This window comes from Mangifera indica, chromosome 2, assembly GCF_011075055.1.
Source record: "Mangifera indica cultivar Alphonso chromosome 2, CATAS_Mindica_2.1, whole genome shotgun sequence".
Classification (NCBI taxonomy): Eukaryota; Viridiplantae; Streptophyta; class Magnoliopsida; order Sapindales; family Anacardiaceae; genus Mangifera; species Mangifera indica.
Window position 1 is genome coordinate 20,282,869 of NC_058138.1, and position 20,512 is coordinate 20,303,380.

The 20,512-nt window shown below is 35.1% G+C and overlaps 3 protein-coding genes and 1 long non-coding RNA gene across 5 annotated transcripts; all 4 read left to right on the top strand.

Annotated features, from left to right (window-relative positions):
- The first annotated feature begins 1,605 nt into the window (after window positions 1-1,605).
- On the top strand, window positions 1,606-3,021 carry LOC123208773. Of its 2 annotated transcripts, none has more exons than XR_006500811.1 (2): window positions 1,606-1,872; window positions 2,595-3,021. It is a non-coding gene; the product is annotated as an uncharacterized LOC123208773 (long non-coding RNA). The 2 variants fall into 2 exon arrangements; XR_006500810.1 differs by having other exon boundaries at window positions 1,606-1,822.
- A 4,691-nt stretch (window positions 3,022-7,712) lies between these two features.
- Window positions 7,713-11,711, top strand: LOC123208774 (histone-lysine N-methyltransferase SUVR3). Its single transcript, XM_044626297.1, has 2 exons — window positions 7,713-8,546; window positions 11,159-11,711. The coding sequence occupies exons 1-2, from the start codon at window positions 7,796-7,798 to the stop codon at window positions 11,545-11,547; spliced, it is 1,140 nt and encodes a 379-aa protein (XP_044482232.1). The 5' UTR covers window positions 7,713-7,795; the 3' UTR covers window positions 11,548-11,711.
- A 1,237-nt stretch (window positions 11,712-12,948) lies between these two features.
- On the top strand, window positions 12,949-14,134 carry LOC123208775 (LOB domain-containing protein 20). The gene is made up of 2 exons (XM_044626298.1): window positions 12,949-13,451; window positions 13,652-14,134. The coding sequence occupies exons 1-2, from the start codon at window positions 13,074-13,076 to the stop codon at window positions 14,024-14,026; spliced, it is 753 nt and encodes a 250-aa protein (XP_044482233.1). The 5' UTR covers window positions 12,949-13,073; the 3' UTR covers window positions 14,027-14,134.
- Window positions 14,135-14,889: 755 nt separating this feature from the next.
- On the top strand, window positions 14,890-20,351 carry LOC123208777 (ubiquitin-conjugating enzyme E2 2-like). The gene is made up of 5 exons (XM_044626303.1): window positions 14,890-15,114; window positions 15,191-15,216; window positions 16,353-16,442; window positions 16,606-16,694; window positions 19,824-20,351. Exons 1-5 carry the CDS (start codon window positions 14,990-14,992, stop codon window positions 19,950-19,952), a joined length of 459 nt encoding a protein of 152 aa, XP_044482238.1. The 5' UTR covers window positions 14,890-14,989; the 3' UTR covers window positions 19,953-20,351.
- Window positions 20,352-20,512: the final 161 nt, after the last annotated feature.

Below are 20,512 nucleotides of genomic sequence, written 5' to 3' on the forward strand. Positions count from 1 at the left end.
TTTCTGTAGTTGATATACATTTCTGATTTGAATTATAAAGTTAATGGATCATGAATCATAGAGTTTTTGTTGCCTAATGCATGTGGGTGATTTTGGATGTAGCATTATGCTGTGAGCCATTATGAAGTATTGTTTGCACTGGTACATGAGTGTAGTATTGGAATTGAGTAGGATAGGGATGAAATTGAACAGAAGAAGGTATTACCGATTGATGGATTTTTAACTCAATGCAAGAAGAGTTTTCTTTTAATGTTTGGCAGATGGATAAAGTAACTAGCAACATGGAGTGGGTATTTTATTATTCAAAGGTAGTGTGGGAAAAAGAATTGATATTATTTTTCATAATTTAAAGTTTGAGTGAGGAGGGTGAACATTTGACCATCATTTGTCCAGTTAAAGTTGAAAAAGAGTCATCTCTCCATCGTTCTCTCTTGGTTCTGCGTCTCTTCCACACTGTCTTTTTCCTTCATCTATCACTTGCGCAACACACACTTGCTTTTGTTTAGTTTGTTCCTTTCATCACGTCGGCTCTGTTCATCAATTCATTACTTCTGATACACTAATGATTGGTCTGCAATGCATACCTTATTTGGAAATATTTTATATTTAGCCTTTAGAGAGAAAAATTAAATAAAAGAATTTTAGAAAAGAAAAGCTGAATATAGGTGGTAATGCCACTTGAATTTATCAGTGCCCATACCACCTTAGATTTATCATTCTTGTTTGTGAGTTTGAAAGTAACTGGATTTCCTTTAATAACATTTTCTCTTACTTTGGGGTAGGCTGGGATGTGGATCATTCTCCCCATCCCCGTGTCAAAAGTATTTTAGTCGCAGGCTGGGATGAGTATCATTCTTCCCTTCCCTGCCCCAAAAAGATTTAGGGACCAAGTTATTATGGCAGGTTCTGTACTTTGCCCTCTACAAGGGTGGGCTCCTACAATTTGCATATTTAGTTGCTGCTCTGTAGTTGAATTGATTGACTGATCTGACAGGGGCAGGTCAGGGATGGGATTTCTGTTTTACTATGCCACAGTTATAGGGAAAGGTGGGGCTCCCTGCTTTTGGTGTACGGGTTAGGGAAGAAGGATAAGATCCTGCCGCAAACTGTTATTTTTGTTATATGACATCCTACTCTATTCCTTGATTTGACCATGCAAATTCTGGTTTCTAATTGAGATAGAAATAGATAAATAAAGCAGCAAATTAAGGAACTATATTATTGTTTCAATGAAAAGCAACATTGTGACTTTTAATAATTTTCTTTTTATTTATAGATACACTACAACTGTACAAGAACCAGCTACAAATCTATGTGCAAAAGCGAAATCTTGCTTTTCCTATGTATTCTTGAGAGGGGGAAGGTCCTCCTCATTTTAGTCGCTTTAAGTATAAGCTCACAGTTGGTGGGCAGGCTTTATGAGTGTCAGGAGTTTTTCTCCACATTAAAGGAAGCTGAGCATGGAGCAGCAAAAGTTGCTCTTATGCCATTGTCTTCAGATGGAGTTCAATAGGCAAGTTGTCTAATTGCTAAATTTCATAGTTAGGGGTTTTAGTGTATAGATATAATTCTTATGATATATATATTGTTTATACTTTTCCAGGATGACTCTGGTTTCTACAAAAACCTTTTACAAGAGCTGGCTCTGAAAAAGGTTATGCTTTACCTGTTTATCATGCAAATCGATCTAGTGAAGCACATATGCCAACTTTTGTATCAACCGTTAAGGTAGAAGTAGAGGTTTTTACTGGGCTGGAAGCAAAGACGAAGAAGCAGGCAGAGACAAGTGCAGCAAAAGTTGCTTACCTGACTCTCAAAGATTGTATGTGGGTGTTTGTTTTTTCGCTTTCTTATGTCTTTAGTTATTAAAAAGTTGGTGATATTCCTTGGTTATTTTTCTTTTCTAATTTATGCCTGTATCTAAAATATATATGTATAATAAATTAGATGCTACTGAGACTAATGCAGTTGTGGTGTTCTCTTATTTGATATAATTTTTATTTGTATGTGAGAATTTCTTTGTTATGTTCCCAGTTAAAACTTAATGTGTTAAGTGTGATAGTTGTTTGCTATAAAGGAATGACAAGTATTACATGACCGTATCTATTATATTTGAAGCATGGAAATCAGATAAAGATTATGTGCAGTTAATCTTGTCAAGAGTGTAAGAATATTTCAGCTTTATCAAACTCACATCTTTAGGTTTAAATTTCACCTTTTGGGTTTAAATGGACTACCATCTTAGGCCATATTGCATGTTTGAAAGCAATGATTAGTTATTTCTTGTATGCCAGAATGAATATAATCCAGAACCCCAAAAGTGAAGAATACACCTCTTTTTTGTTTCTGATTTAAATTTTATTACTATTTCTTTTGAAAGTTTCTTTCATACTTCAAGTTGCCTCCCATGAAAAATGTAGCTGTGAGAAGAAATGCTTTAAATTTACCATGATAGTTATTGCCATCACTGATGCAAATTCTTTCTTGTACAACTGATCGCAGCACTTATATGCTTAACGTGTTATTATGCCTTGACATATTTTCCAACTCATGAGTTGCTTGTTTTTTAATATTTTATGTATTGGTTTCTGCAGACTTGGTTGCATTGAAGAGTATTATTGATAAGAATTGTATCTATACACTGAGGCCCCAAACTATGAAATTTAGCAATCAGACAACTTGTCTTTTGAACTCCATCTGAAGACAATGACATTAGAGCAACTTTTGCTGCTCCATGCTCAGCTTCCTTTAATGTGGGGAAACACTCCGGACACTTGTAAGTCTGTCAACCAACTGTGACCTCACACTTAAAGTAACTAGCATGAGGAGGACCTTCCCGCGCACAAAAATACATAGGAAAAGCAAGATTTCACCTTCACACCTAGATTTGAGCTGGTTCTTGTGCAGTTGTAGTGTATCTATAAATCAAAAGAAAATGATTAAAAGTCACAATGCTACTTATCATTAAAACAATAGTGTAGTTCCTTAATTTGCTGTTTTATTTATCTATTTTTATCTCAACCGGAAACCCAGAACCTGCATGTTCAAATATAAGGTATGCATTGAAGGCCAATCATTAGTCTATCAGAAGTAATGAATTGGCCCATCTATTACCCTAAATATGATATTAAGTTCCTAAGCAAGTCATTTACCCAGGACCAATATGTATTTCATCAACATTTGGAGAGCCAAAACAATAAGCATCCAAAATGCATACAGCTACAGCCCAGAAAATGTGACAAATTATCATGTGAAAAAAAAGGGAGAAGAACTATTTCTCACTCAACTTTTGATGTGTTTTCAAAATGTCATTCACGGCAGATGAAAATCCACTTTTTTCACCTGTGACCAAACTGTCGTCCAATTTTCCAGTTAGGGACAGCGACAAAATTGTCATTTACTATTTAAAACCTTAAAACTTTGAAATTTTACCATTTCCCCCCTCCAAGTTTTAAAAACTAATAACTAACCCATCCTTACAGTTTGAAAAGTTTAGATTTTACCCTTAGGGTTTGCTTCCTTCTCCAGCCATCATTGACAGATCTTCCATCTTCGACTACAAAGGACGACGAAGGATGACCCTTCGTCGCCCAAATCTAGACGATGAAGCGTTGTCCAGATCTGAAAGAACAGACTATGGACGATGCTTCGTTGTCCTTCGTCGTAGCATCTGGACAACGCGACGAGCAACGAAGGACGGCGAAGAGTAGTCATTTGTCGTCTGGGTGGAGCGACGAAAAGATCTCTATCTCTTCGTCGCATCGTGCAATGAAAAGATCTTTATCTCTTCGTCGTACCGTGCAACGAGGAGATGAAGATCTCTTCATCGTACCACTGTCGTCGCACCAGGAGAAGGAGGAGGTCGGTGACGATGTCGGAGACGACGTCGGGAGATGAAGTTGAAGAATGAAAGTGAAACTGCTAGTTTTGAAAGTTACAGGGAACGACTGTATTTTGAAAAATATAGAAACCTTAGGTTTGGGGGTGAAAATGCTAGTTTTTAAAGTTTAAAAACTTTAAGTAAGGTGAAATGTTAGTTTCTAAAACCTAAAGGGGGTGAATGATAAAACCTTCACATCAATTTTGTGATAAATTTTGTAGACTAAATTGAGGGGTATTTTTGTCATTTCATCTAATAAGGGTAAAATGGACATTTTACCCTTATGCAAACATATATCATCCATATTAACGACTCATAGGTAAGAAAAATGGATTTTCATCTGCCGTGGATGGTATTTTAAACACGCATCAAAAGTTGGGTGGGAAATAGTCCTTCTCTCGAAAAAAAAAAAAAATTGCCTCTCTGAAAATGTCTAATCCACGGCAAATAAAAATTATTTTAAAAAAATAACCCAAATGGGGAAAAAAAAAAATTGTTGATATACCATGAATAAATTGAAACATTAGCAACCCTTTTAATAATAGTACAACACACAGAATGATCATATACAAAACCTACCAAAATTATCATAAGGAAAATCAAAGCAATGTAATTATTTGCTTTGTAAGAGCACCTTACAGTTAAATGCTACCATATATACAGGGATATTAATTAAAATAGGCAGTCGTATTCCCGCTTAAACCTTTTTCGGTAAGAATTTTAATATTTTACCTTTTTAAGCAAACCGTTATTTTCATTCCAAACATACCCTTCGTCTAATTTCTCACTTTACCGTAGCATTTCCCCGATTATTTGTTTTCTTTTCACGAAAAGCATTAAGATTAGACTACCGTAATATTTATAAATTAAAAAACAGATTAATATTTTATAAAATAATTTATTCTTATATATATAAAATATTACGTTTTTCTCTAAATTATCTATAATGAATAAAATTTATAAATTAAAAAATAAATTAATATTTTATAAAATAATTGATTGTTATATATCAAAAATGTTAATTTTTTTTCTAAATTATCTGTAATGAATAAAATTTATAAATTAAAAAACATATTAATTTTTATAAAATAATTGATTCTTTTATATAGAAAACAATGCATATATTGAAAACGGTATGTTTTCCTTGAAACAGTGCGTTTTCTTGTGGAAAGGGGTGTAGGTGTGGGAATATGGAAACGGGTGTGGGAATTTCGGAAAGGGTGCGTGGACGGTGCGACAACTTCTGAAAGAGTGTGGCAATTGCGGAAAGGGTGCGACAGTTTTTGAAAGGGTGCGGCAATTGCGGAAAGGGTGCGAGAATCGTTGAAAGGGTGCACCAACCGTGAAGGGTGTGTGGAAATTGCAGAAAGGGTGCGACAGCTTTTGAAAGGGTACGGAAAGGGTGCAGCAGTTTCTAAAAGAATGTCGCAATTGTGGAAAGGGTACGATAGTTTTTGAAAAGGTGCGGAAGCTTCTGAAAGGGTGCGGGATTTGCTGAAAGGGTGTGGCAATTCCTGAAAGGGTGCGACATTTTCTAAAAAGGTGCGGCAATTTTTGAAAGGGTGCGGCATTTGCTGAAAGGGTGCGTGGAACTGTGCGGCAACTCACTGCGTGGAATATATATTAATATATTATATATTAATACATATTATATTATATTATATTAATATATAATATTATATAATATATAATAATAATATATTATACATTAATATAATATAATATGTATTAATATAATATAATATAATAATAAATGATATAATATTAATATTAAAAGGGTGTGGTATTTTCTAAAAGGGTGCGGGACTTTGGTAAGGGGTGCGTGTGTGTGCGAGCGGGCGTGCGCGTGCACGCGCTGGTGCGTGCATGCGGGCGCGCGGACACTGGTGCCCCCGCACCCCTTACTAAAATATCGCACCCCGTTCTCGCACCTGTACGCAGCGCCAGCGCGCACGCAAGCAGCGCCAGCGCCCGCATGCAAGCAGCGCCAGCGCCCGCACGCACGCAGCTCCAACGCCCGCACGCCCGCACACACGCAACACCAGTGAGAGCGCGCCTGCGCGCCCGCATGCCGCACCACTGCGCATGCGAGTACCCGCACCCGGACGCAGCAGCGCTCACACACCTGCTCGCACGCACCCGCACCCCTTACCAAATTCCCGCACCCTTTTAATATTAATATTATAATATTATAATAATATTATATTATTATATAATATTATATATTAATATAATATAATATAATATGTATTGATATATAATATATTAATATATATTCTATGCAGTGAGTTGCCGCATAGTTCCACACACCCTTTCAGCAAATGCCGCACCCTTTCAGAAAATACTGCACCCTTTTAGAAAATGCCGTACCTTTTCAGAAAATTTTGCACCATTTTAGAAATTGTCGTACCTTTTCAGAAAATATCGTACCCTTTCAGAAATTGCCGCATCCTTTCACACACCCGCCACGCTTGCCGCACCCTTTCAGCAAATCCTGCACCCTTTCAGAAGCTGTCGCACTCTTTTCATAATTGTCGCACTTTTTTAGAAATTGCCGCACCCTTTTTGCACCCCTTCAGAAACTGTCGCATCCTTTTCGTACCCTTTCAGAAGCTACCTCACCCTTTCCACAATTTCCACACACCCTTCACGGTTGGTGCACCCTTTCAGTAATTCTCACACCCTTTCAGAAACTGTCACACCCTTTCCGCAATTGTCGCACCCTTTCAGAAACTATCGCACCCTTTAAGCAATTCTCACACCCTTTCAAAAACTGTCGCACCCTTTCCGCAATTGCCGCACCCTTTCAGAAGCTACCGCACCGTCCACGCACCCTTTTCGAAATTCCCCCACCTGTTTCCATATTCCCGCACCCACACCCCTTTTCACAAGAAAACGCACCGTTTTAAGGAAAACATATCGTTTTCGATATATGCATTGTTTTCTATATAAAAGAATCAATTATTTTATAAAAATTAATATGTTTTTCAATTTATAAATTTTATTCATTACAGATAATCTAGAAAAAAAATTAACATTTTCGATATATAACAATCAATTATTTTATAAAATATTAATCTATTTTTTAATTTATAAATTTTATTTATTATAGATAATTTAGAGAAAAACGTAATATTTTATATATATAAGAATAAATTATTTTATAAAATATTAATCTGTTTTTTAATTTATAAATATTACGGTAATTTAATCTTAATGCTTTTCGTGAAAGGAAAACAAATAATCGGGGAAATGTTATGGTAAAGTGAGAAATTAGACGAAGGGTATTTTTGGAATGAAAACAACGGTTTGCTTAAAAAGGTAAAATATAAAAATTATTACCGAAAAAAGTTTAAGCGAAAATGCGGCTGCCTATTATAATTAATATCCCTGAAGAAATATACGTGCTTGTCAACCAGCCCCTTACACAGGGATGCAATAACAACTCCAATGCTATCCTCCCTCATTCCTAATCAAAACACCAAAAAAAAAAACAAAACCAAACGCAAAATTTTAGAACAAATAACCCTGTCTTTGTCACAAATAAATTTTCTCATTCTCACAAAATCCTTCTTCCCCGAAACTTTACAACAATTAACGCTATCTTTGTCGCAGTATTTTTTGAGAATACTACGATTGTGTTTAATTGGGTTATTGATTTGGGTGTGTTTGGGAATTGCTTGTTGATCAGAAGTTCTATTGTTGAAGCTGTTTATCTCAGTAAGCAGCAGGTGTTTGTTGAGATTTCTGAGAGATCTGCTTATTGGTAAATAAGTACTCTACTTTTAAACTATCAGTGGATTTTCGAATTTGATGGGCGGGAAAGTCAGCTCACTAAACCTTGGGTGCGAAATAGTTAGTTGTCCTTTTGTTTATTAAGGAAATGACGGCACCGTTTACGCAAACACGAACACGATGTCATTAATCAAGTCGGCCACGCCAAGAAACTGCAATCGTAAAACCCTCAATGAAGAAGAAGAGAGTGGTTTAATCCAATGTGCTCATCTGATTCTTCCATGGCTTACCCCCTCCGAACTGGCCAATACCTCCCTCACATGCAAAACCCTCTTTCACTTCTCCAAAACCGTTGTTGGATCCCGTTGTCTCGACGCTTCCAGATCCTTCGAGAACCTTCCCGTCCCGTTTCACAACACTCTCGATAAAACTCCCTATGCCTACTTCCTTTACACCCCCTCCCAAATCATTTCTTCTTCTCCCTCTCATTCTCCGCAACGCCAGTTTTGGGGGTCTACTTTTCATACTAAACTTAAACCTGGTTCCCTGAGTCAACGCGGTCCGATTTCGGTGGTCGCGGATTCGGCCGATTTTTCTGTGGGACTGAGTCGACGATGTGAGAAACCAGGTGGGGATTGTGTTGATGCGGCGGCTGAGTTGGGGGAAAGTGATTGTGGGTGCGAGTGTGAGAAGTGTTTGGAGGTGGGAGATGAGAATGGAGTGTTTGGGTGTCCATGTTCCTACGGAGTGGAGGAAGTGGGAATTGCGAGTGAGTGTGGGCCGAGTTGCCGTTGCGGGTTGGAGTGTGAGAACCGGGTGAGTCAGAGAGGAATAAGAGTTCGGTTGAAGATAGTTAGGGTTTCGAAAAAAGGGTGGGGTTTGTTTGCTGATCAATTCATACCTCGAGGCCAATTTATTTGCGAGTATGCAGGTGCATAAAATGAAAATTTCTATTTATCTTGCAAAATTTTAATTTTCTTTTCTGTGGTTGATATATATTTTTTATTTGAATTATAAAGTTAATGAATCATGAATCATAGAGTTTTTGTTGCCTAATGCCTGTGGGTGATTTTGAATGCTGTGAGCCATATATGAAGTTATTGTTTGCGTGGTACATGAGTGTAGTGTTGGAATTGAGTAGGATAGGGAAGAAATTAAACATAAGAAGGTATTACTCAATGCTAGAAGAGTTATCTTCTAATTTTCGGCAAATGCATAAAGTAACTAGCAATGAGGAGCGGGTATTTTATAATTCAAAGGTAGTGTGGGAAAAAGAATTGATATTGGTTTTCATAAGTAAAAGTTTGTGCGAGAAGAGAGTGCATTTGGCCATCAGTTGTCCAGTTAAAGTTGAAAAAAACTCATCTCTACTCCCTTCTCACTTCGTTCTGTGTCTCTTCCACACTGTCTTTTTCTTTCATCTATCAGTTGTGCAACACATGCTTGCTTTTGTTCGGTTTCTTTCTTTCATCACTTGGGCTCTGTTCATAAGTAAAAAATTGTCTTCACATTTGAACATGACCAGGTGAATCACCTAGATTGTGTGTTTTCTTTTGAAAATAGATAAAGCTTTACATGGTTGGACTACGAAATGAGAAGGGACTAGCTGAATCTCGTTGCTGAAGGCATCTTAGAATATTTTGGAAATTTGAGGAAAATTTTATTGAATTTTATTTGTGGTGAGATAATTTGAGAGTAACATGCAACGCATAACACATTTATGTGCTATCTACTTATAGAATCTCACAATCTAACAATTTTGACTCTTTCTACTATTTGATATGTTAAAAAATGGTCAATTGGGTTTGTGCTTTTACGGCTAGATGATATCAAGATCTGATTGAAGGGAACATAGTCTGTCAACATACCGGAAGAAACAAAAGATAGAACTTCAAGGGGGCTAGTAGTGTCCTGCTTAATTTTTGGGGGGTCCAAGTCAATTTTTTCATTATTTAAACTATTATGATGAAAACTAACATAAAAGTAATTTATTACTTCAAAAAAGCCATAGCAAGCAACTAAAGAGTGGACTTGAGCATAAAACTGGTTTATCTGGCACACCTTCAGTGCCCTTGGCGTTCGCATATTCTCTCCTACTGCATTCTATTCAACACAATCTTCATGTTCTGCAAATAATTGCATACACAATTCACAACTTTATGTGTCTACATTCAACATTACTTATTGTTTCTGTGGCTCTTTAGCTACTTATTGTAGGCAAAAAGTTGGTTAAGGTATTGGAGTTAAATTGAGTCTTATTATCCAGCAGGACCTGTTTCAATTTTACTTTTCAGCTTGTATTTGTGGTTTTTTTCCAGCCAGGAGCTTGTTTGACCCTTTATAGCAAAATTCTGTATTTCTTGGTTTTAAGAAGAATTGTAGAATTGCAAAATCAGTCTCTTGGAGCCATTATGGCAAACATATAAGCTGCTTCACTGTTGATTGGGGTTTGATTTTTGTAAAGTACTATTTAAGCTTGCTGACAAAGTTCTCTGCAGTTAGGCCATTTTCTCAAGAGCCATGCTAGCGTTAGTTGCGAGTGCAATAGTCACTAGCCCTCCTCCTGACACTTCCAATTTTCAATTTAATAAATGTTGGTTTTTGTACAATGTATACATGTCAAGTGGAGGGCCAGTGACTGTCAAATTCATGATTGATGCCAGCACTCCTCTTGTCTCAATTAGTGTGGCTGGACTTGTTGGAAAAGCTGTTTTTGTTACATTTACTCTCACAATGACTAGTGTTAGGGTTAGTGTTAAGGCAACAGTGAAATCAACACCTTTACAAAGGAATTATAGTTTTTATGTAGCTTATATTTCCTGTTAAAACCAAGGCTAGGTGTTTCTTCACGTCATTGTTGACAATTCATTTACTGAAATGTTTATGGATTGCTGTTGTAGCTTCACTGCCTCTCTTTTCTTGTACAAAAGTAAGTGCATAGTCCTGAAATTCCTTTATAATTTACTTAGTTGTTACTATTTATCATCTTTATATTCATATAAGCTAGTGTTATGCTGATATACTGCTTGATTGCCATGTCAGCTTATTCGCATACCACTAAGTTGTGGTCTTAAATAGGACGTAGATTTTGCACATGCTGATTTCTGCCCAATCAAGGTTTTTTTAATTAGTGGCTTGTGTTGTTCTATAAGACCATGGTGCTTTGTTGACTCTGTGTTTGAACTTCACCCTGCCAATATTTATGTACAGAGACTGTTGTGAACTCCTTGATATTAGCTTTATCAGATTTAGATAAGATCATGGACACTTTCTTGACTAAGATTAGCTAGAGAAAGGAGCCAACTTAAATTTCTTGGGGTTTGTTGTACTTTCTTTCCATCTATAGAAGTGTAGGTAGTCTGGTAATACTCAAGGCTGCTTTTTATGACCTTGCAACACATTCTTCCCAAATGCATTGTGATTATTTAGCATTTTTTGTCATAATTGATTGGGGTTTGAGAGTTTCTTTACCATGAACAACATTTTATATTATTTACTTTAATGAATAGCTATTGAATGTTGTCATGATGTTTACTTGAATAGGTGAGCTGTTAACAACGAAGGAAGCAAGAAGACGACAAAAAATCTACGATGAACATGCATCACGTTATGGGATATCTTCTGCTCTCTTAGTTGTGAGGGAGCATCTTCCATCTGGTAAGGCATGTCTGAGGATGAATATTGATGCCACAAGAGTCGGAAATGTTGCAAGATTCATCAACCATTCTTGTGATGGTGGTAACCTGTCAACAGTACTGGTGAGACGCTCAGGAGCTTTGCTACCACGTCTTTGTTTCTTTGCCTCCAAAGTCATACAAGAAGGGGAAGAACTCACCTTTAGTTATGGAGAAATCAGACTCAGGTCAGAGGGCTTACCATGTTTCTGCGGCAGCTCTTGCTGTTTTGGGATTTTACCATCGGAAAATACTTGATGAAGTAGCAAATTAAGAGTGGAACAAGAGAGCATCGCCATTTTTAATTGTAGAGTGAGACCGGCGACTTCAGCTTACCCTTTTAGTCATTGGAATCGAATTAAACTGCAATTGCCAGATTTGGATCTTCATTCCATGCTTCAATATATTTATTTATTTATTTATATAATTATTATAATTTCTCTTCATCAGAGAACATCCATTTCATCATTAGGGTGAATAAATGTGTGACAAAAATCCATTGCATTATGTGACAAAATGCATGTGTAATTGGTTAATATTATGGTATGACAAATATACACGTCTGGTTAAAAGGTTAAGGTTAGCATCCCCCACGCCACGCCAAGGGCAGCACAAGTCTTGTGCCTTCTCATCAATTCAGAACAACCCACTCTTCATTCAACAGCTTTTACATTATTATATTTGGGCAAAAAACTATCTCCCACCCAAGGTTTGCTCAACTAACAAATTATCATCTTTAAGTTTTAAAAAATCAAATTCACACCTGTCATCTACTTCCTCTTCATGAATTTTGTCAAATGAAAGGATAAAATGGTCATTTTGTATATATTTTTATTTAACCTAATTTCTCTCATTCTTTCTATTTTCTCTTTTTCATTATTCTTCTTTTTATTTTTCTTTTTCAAAAGTTTAAAGACAAATTAAAATTCTTAAAATATTAAAAGTGTTAATAAAATTTTTTAGAGGTTTTTAGAAGTTTGAAAAAAATTCAAAGATATTTTTGAAATTTTTAATATTTTAATATCTCTTGACAGCTCAAAATAGTAGTTATATAGTAAAAATTGATCAAAACACAAAAATTTAAAGTTAATTAGAGTTTTAATATTTTTTAAAATCTAAATGATAAATTTTTAATCAATAAAAATTTATTAATAATTTTACATTCATATTAAATATTAATGATAGTTTGAAAATTTTAATAAAAATATATAACAGTTATTTTAAGTAAAACCAAATAGATTCAATAACATAAAGAGATAATAGGTGATAATCTGGTTTTTCAAATCTTATAATGAATTTCATCAAACCATGGGCAGGAATTAGTCATTTGGCATTATATTTGCTTTTATCTTAATTTACATCTTTTTTTAATCTATATTATTATTTAATTACTTTCCACGTGCCCCCTCACTCTCTTCCCATTTCCCTTCCCCTCGCACCAACCAAACCCCATTATGTATTTATTTTTAATTATTAGCAAAATATTTAACTTCACATTAATAATTTTTAAACCTTAATTACATATATAAAGTGTCTCATGATGCGGCATTTTACAAAAAGACCCTTTCTCTACATGTATGTGTATGCATATATATGTTATATAATAATACTTTTTTGTTTCTGCTGAAAATAAACAAAACATATAAAACAAAAAACAAAGAAGCTTCCCGCATCCATTTTGCTACCCATCACGAGACTAACGTGCATCTCATCCTCAGTTTTCACATATAAAACCACCACCTCCACCGCCTTTCTGTTTTGCTCTCTCCTCTCCCCTTCCCCCAATGGCTCATTCCGAATCCCGACGTCGAGGCTCCGGTAAGCGTGCCTCATCCGTTACATTACCTGGGACTGTCTCATCCACATCACTGTCACCATCACAATTACCAGCACCTGCAGCACCTTGTGGTGCATGCAAATTCCTGAGGAGAAAATGCGTTAGTGGGTGTATTTTTGCACCCCACTTTGGCACTGACCAAGGAGCTGCCCGGTTTGCCGCTGTGCACAAAGTGTTTGGTGCTAGTAACGTGTCCAAGCTTTTGTTACACATTCCGGTGAACCGCCGCCACGACGCTGTGGTTACAATTTCTTATGAGGCTCAGGCACGCCTCTCGGATCCTGTTTACGGCTGTGTCTCCACCATACTTGCCTTACAGCAACAGGTAATATTTTTTAACCATTTATAAACAATTAATTAACTTTTATTCTTCAACAAGCATTAATGGATGATTCCATATATATATATATATATATATATAATTTGATGGTAACTTAATAAATATCGTATATTAAAACTATCTACAAATCTTTATATTAATTAACTTAATCAATTTTGAACGCTGAAATGTATAATGATTTACAGGTGGGATCTCTTCAGGCCGAGCTAGCGATGGTGCAAGGTCAACTGCTGAACAGCCAGTTCGCGATGGCGAACGCCCTACAGAACTCCCCCCAGCAGCAGCAGCATCAGCAGCCACAGCAACCGCAGCAGCATGTGGGGGTGATACAGCCCGCCTACTCAAACAGCTCTTCAGTCTCTACCAACTTCATCAACATGAGCAATTTCGCCTCCAACTTCGACCTCGTAGCTGAAACTGGTGTGTCAGTGCCGTCTTCCCAGAGCATGGATCACTTCCATGAGCTCTCTCGGCCTGCCCTCGATGACGAAGAAGATGAAGAAGAGAGCCAGATTCCTTTAATGTTTAATAATGATCAGATAAATCTTAGCAGGAGATAAATTAAAGTTTGTAGAATTTCGTTTCTTAGTAAGGCTTTTTGTCCAAATAATGATGGTGTTGGTGCTGATAGTTAATAATAGAAATATTAAATATTATTTTCTCATTTAGTAGAAAAATGTTTTAATTGGTAGCTTTTGTTTTACAATGCAAAGGGGTGTTTAGACAGTTTTTAAAATTTTCAAGGTTAATTTGAAAATTACAAAAATTCTTTTACCAGGCTAAATTAAAAAAGAATTTATCTTAATTACTTAGAAGGACACGAAATTAAAACGGACATTTTTTTCTTAGGACCGACATGTTATCTTATTCATACCCTTTACATTTTCCAATTATATAATTTTTTTTCCATCGATATTATCATCATTAATTAACATAAAAATAAATACATAAATAATAATTAGAAAATAATTTCATTAATTAGAAAATAATAATTATCATTAATTAATTAACACAGGAAGTTTATTTAATCAATCTATCTATTAAATTCGATTTATTTTACTTTTAATTTTTTAATTGAATTAAAATTTCAGAATTTATTTATTATTTTCGGTATTATTTAAAAAAAGTAATTTTAATAGTTAGAGTAACATTTATATTAAATATTTGTTTCATAAATTTATAAAAATAAGTAATAATTAAAAATTAAATTAAATTATTTTTATTAACAAAAATAGACTACGGTTAGATAAATTGGAAAATACATTCTCGTTTGTATCATCACTAACCAGAGCGTAGATCAGTACATACATACGTATATAAAATTTTTTTCCTTTACCTCACGAGGTGGAGGGAGGAATATCTTTTGTTTTTATTTTTCTTTTTAATTTTTTGAGAAATATAATAAATTTATAAATACACTCACACGCAACCAGGTTCAGGCGTGAAAGAAACTCAACCCTCTTGTTTTTTCAGAGATATCTCTCTTCTAGAACTTTCTTTTTCTAAGATTGGAGCCATCAGCCATGTCCACCCCTGCAAAGAAGAGGCTGATGCGGGACTTCAAGCGCCTCCAACAGGATCCACCCGCGGGTATTAGTGGCGCCCCTCAAGACAATAACATCATGCTCTGGAATGCTGTCATTTTTGGGTACTTTTCTCGTTTACCTTTTTTCTCTTTTTCTTTCCTCCTTTTTCTTATTTTGATTCGCGTCACTGTTTTGTAGGCCTGATGATACACCGTGGGATGGAGGTGCGTATTTCTTTTTAATTTTAATTTATCTTTTTTTAGTACAGTATTTATCCTTTTTTGATAGTTTTATGGAGTTCAATTAGTGATTTTTTGTTGGTTTTCTTGTTGAATCTCAACTTTTGTTCTGATTCATTTAGCCGAGTTTTTGACTTTGCTTGTTATTAAGCTGTCATGTAAATGATTAATATACTTGCTATGCTGATGATTTGGATCAAACATCGTTGAATTTGGTTAGGTTAGGTCATGTTTTGTTATGGGTAATTGATTAGGGCTTGGTTTATAATGATTTAATTTCCTGAATGGTTCTCGTTTAAGGAGCTGGGTTTTATTAGTCTAATATTGTTTAAAGCTTCGGGGCGTCATTTGAGTAGTTTTGAAAACTTTTTTCCTTTTTATCATTTGTAAAGTTATTGTATTACAATTGAATTCCTTTTCCTTTTATTAGATGATTTGGTTGGGAACACATTAATTTGAACAATATGAGATATCTTTTATATACATATAGGCATTTATTGTTTGCAAATAGTTTAACGACTATCTGATATAAATTTTCCTACCTTGTTATAGTTAGGACGAATTCATGGTGAAAAAGTTTGAAAAATAGTTTTCAACAACATTTTATATTGAAACATTGGTGGGTGGGAATATTACCAGGTTTATTTTATTCTGTGCCTTCTTTATGTAGGAATTGAATATCTACTTGTAGTGCAAGAGCTTCCCTTCTGAGCACAATTTAAAAATGTAACAACCAATACAGTTGATATGGCCACACTTTGCAAAATTTAGAGTGAAACTTTTATTTAGACCAGTTTGTTCAATTGTCTAGTTCAATGATCTAAACAAGTTGATGCATGTAAAACATTTTCTTTGGTTTCATATTTTAGAAAAAAAATTGGAGACACTCAAATTCTTCTGAAATCAACTTAATCTGGAACAATTGGATGGAAATAGAGTTGAAAACTGAAGTGTAGCATTAGAAAAAATCTTTTAGAAAGCTTACCTTTGAGGCTTGAAGTTTCAACTGGGTGACCATCAGAAGAATAAAAATATGCTTATGACCTTTATGCTTATTTATTTTAAACATCCTAATAATTTATTTCCATGTTTGATATAAGCATTTTTTTGAATCTGCGCAGGTACGTTCAAGCTGACTCTGCAATTTACTGAGGATTATCCAAATAAGCCTCCAACAGTTCGGTTTGTCTCACGGATGTTTCATCCAAATAGTATGTTATTGTCTTATTTGTAATTTTTGTAGCTGAGTTTTTTATTTAATGATGTCTGCTATTCTTCTTCTTTTTCTAATTTTGGTGATTGCTCTGAATTTCTGGATTACATTGCATGCGGTTTTGATTGCAATTTTCTTACTGTGTCCATAAATTTGATCAGTCTATGCAGATGGAAGTATTTGCTTGGATATTTTACAAAATCAATGGAGTCCCATATATGATGTTGCTGCTATTCTGACGTCTATCCAGGTGATATATTTTTTTACTTTTCTTTCTCTTTAATTGTTCATGGGAAATCAATTTGATTTGAATTTGATAGTTTTTACTGTGCTGAATTTCATACAATTAACTTTGAACACTGGAAACTTGCTTGCAATGTCCTGTTTTGTCGTTTGAAGACAAAGAGAACAGTAAATGGGACTAGTAACATTCGCTTTGACATTCCCTCATGTTGGTTATTGACTTTTTTGTAATGTTCCCCCTTTTTCCTTATTATTTGAATTTCTTTGGTTTAATGGAGGTAAGGGTATAGCTTGAATGAAATTCTCAACTGAGGTGTAACCATGATCTCAGTGGCTAAATGCATGTCAGATAATCTGATGATACTGATAAGATATTAAAAGCTTGAAGCCAGAAAGCCTGTGTTGGTCTTGTGGTTTGTAATATGGATCATGATATCAAAACAAGGTTCTTCCAGTTTTAAGATGGTAAGGAACATATCTGAAAGAACTTGTGTGCAACATACCAAGGTGTTAACAAATTTGAAATTTTGAGCTCTTTTTATAGGTTGCCCCAGTCAATTCAAACTGCTGGTTGTTTTGTCCCAAATTGATTAGTGATTTTTCCTATTGTATTTTCATGTATCCTTTCTACGAATAAGAAAGAATTTCATGCAAAAGGTCTCTTGCTGGATTGCCTCAGTTATGTAAAGCTTCCGTAGTAATAATGCAATTGCCTGCTTGGTCTCTATATTATACTTTTACAGATTAGAAGCAGATTTTAAGCTTGTTTGTTGCTTAGATTTTGTGATTTCTATTCTACTATAGGAATTTGAGGAAATTGTTGCCAATTGTTTCATCCATAAAGATGTTGTAAAGAATCTGAGTGTGGTAGCTCCCACAAGAAGTATGAGTCTGTTATTCGTTCTTTCTTTGTCTCTGATCTAAAGTCTTGCCATACCAAGGAAAATGATTTATTTCTCATAAGTTACTAGTGATTTAGTCGCAGAGTGTGAAATTCTAACCTAAATAAATGTATTTTCTTCCAGGGATGTAATGTGACAATGCTTTGAGCAATATGAATAAGTCTTAGAGTTTGTCTGTCTTTACTTGGGAGTGATGAACTTGTAATAGTATATGGCCATATATAACCTCATAAGATTTAATTATTACTTGCAAGTTTATTACTGGTTAAGTTGTAGTAATCATGTAACCCTGAAGCATTCTTAATTTTTTCCCTTTCATATTTACATTTTTCCCAGGATGAGGGGTTAGGAAACTCATTAGCTACTTGTGTGAATAATATTTATTCAGTTTATCTTCAGTGATTTAATATCCTTAATTGCACATGCATCTCTTTGCATTGATGCTCTTGTAGGTCTAGTGTGCATTTTCATCTTCCTTTTTATTTATTTTCTTTTGTTTGTAAAAGGGGTGAAGAGAGACTTAATTTTCCCTTTTTTTTCTTATTTAAGTAGAATTTAGGTTCTGAGGGCATTCAAAGAGCAATGGCTCTATGACTCACTCTATCATTTGCAGTGTTATTGCATGGGCCATTGAACTATCATTTTTTCTTTTGTTTTGTTAGAATAATCCATTCTTTTATGCTTAATCACGAAATTGCCCTTGCCTTCATAAGCAACTTCTCACTACCATATTCACATTCACTTTCTCTGCTAGCGGAAACACTTGTAAAGACTTTACATCACCAACCCCAAATTCACCCTTGAAACCTTTCTAGTCCAAGAAAATTAACAAGTTTTTAGGATATGAACAAATAAAATCATTTTATCTTTGTTTCTTCTTTTTTTTCTTTTAAATAGAAGAACTCAAATTTTGGGTTGTTGAGAATGTACTTTTCTCTGTCCAGATTTTTTTTTAAAAAAAAAAGGAAACTAGAAATGCACTAGACGGTTAGGATTTGTGGAATTTTCAACCTTTTCACAAGCTGTGTGAACAAATGATTGAAAATTGATGGTAGTCTTATTGTTCATTGGTAGATAGAATCCATGCCAAAAAAATTTTATTTGTAAAGAATTTGACTGCTAGTTTGTCTAGATCACATTTTTGGGAGGTTAAGGTGTTAGGGAAGAGTTTGGACGTAGAAAATGGAGAGAAATCATAAGTTTCAAATTCTGGCTTTTTTGTCACATATATCTAGAAAAGTAGTAACCATGCATTTGTCATTCAAAGAGCACAGCAAGTGACTGACGAAACAATTGTTCGTAGCATGCCTCTTAGGTTGTTTGTTTCAATTGAATTTCCATTTCCTAATTTATTAGAATTAGCCAGCAATAGAAAGGGTCTTACGTTCTTTCTGTTTGGCAGACTTGATTGATTATTACAGAATGGCATGCCTTAGGCTCTTACCGTTTGGCAGACTTAATTGATTATTGCAAAATGACATGTGACATTCTTCGCAAAATCCATTTCCTAATATGTTTGTATCTCTCAAACAAGTGAACAACTATACATACCTGTTCACTGAGGTTTAATTTGTGGTTTCTTTCTGAATCTACAGAGGTTCTATTTGAACGTACAAACTTGGTAGCTAGGGAACTTGTGAAATATAATTATCAAGTTGGTGGCTGAAGGTGGCCTTATATTCAGAGGTTCATAGAGTGCTTAAAGATGTACCATCTAGGAAATAATATTGGAGTTGCTGTCATAAAACTAAAGGAGGATAAAATGAATTGAGCTTATGTGTACTATTTCCAATGACTTGACTGAAAATATTGCCAACCTTAATTCCTGCAACTGATGCATCTGAATTAGCCATACCTGATGATAAAGAATGCATCTTTTTATCTTTATTCGTGTTTTGACAATTCACTCATTCTGTTCTATATTGTTTTAAGTCTGTTGTATTCTTCAAATTGAAATGAATCTTTTGCTCATGTGGCATCTGTGGAATCTGCTTAAATTCTCCCCCTTGCACATGACAATTATCTACCATTTTAGTATCATCTTCCCTTCATACTGGAGTTCCTTAGGTCATGGCATTTTCTTTAAAGCTGTATCATACTTTCATTTAAATGGTTACTTGTATTTCTTTTTCAATGATTCATCCTTATCAATTTAAGTGTTTGCATGTAATTCAATACCATTGAAAGCAAATATATTGCAATGCTAACTTGGCAAGCCTTTGTTTGTTTGTCAGTCACTGCTTTGTGATCCGAATCCAAACTCCCCTGCAAACTCAGAAGCAGCCCGCATGTTTAGTGAAAACAAGCGAGAATATAACAGAAGAGTGCGTGAGATAGTGGAGCAGAGCTGGACTGCTGACTAAATGCCTTTTTGAAGCACCAGAAACTTGCCTTGGCAAATGAAAAATTTGAAGTGTTTGTGGGTCTGAATGTCGCTACACTTGTTAGATAATCTGCTTTTGTGTGCATTGTTCTTGGGAGATTCCTTTGGATGTTTACATTTCTGGCTTCTAGACAGCCCTGGTTGAACCTTCTATTTCTTGGTGTTTTTACCGATTCTTCTTTCATGTAATTGTATTATGTACTGTTAGCCTCTGTATAGGAATATTGCTATTGTAGTGATGCCCTAGACAATCAATCTCTCTCTTCAGAGATGAAAACAGAGAACCTGTTTTCAGATTAAGTGGGCTTTCAGATTTATGAATGGCTATCTAGCATGTCTGATCTTGTATTGTATTTATTGAGATTTGCTTGTTTGCTCATATGGCTGGATTCGAAGGTAGGATTATGATGCTTTCTTTCGGATAATCACAAATTCCATTGTCTCCTAGCAACGAAAATTTATTGCTTCTATCTTTCTGGTAGATCCTTACCCTGTAAGAGTATTTGCTGTTATGTTTACCAGGAGTAAATGTGGACGATA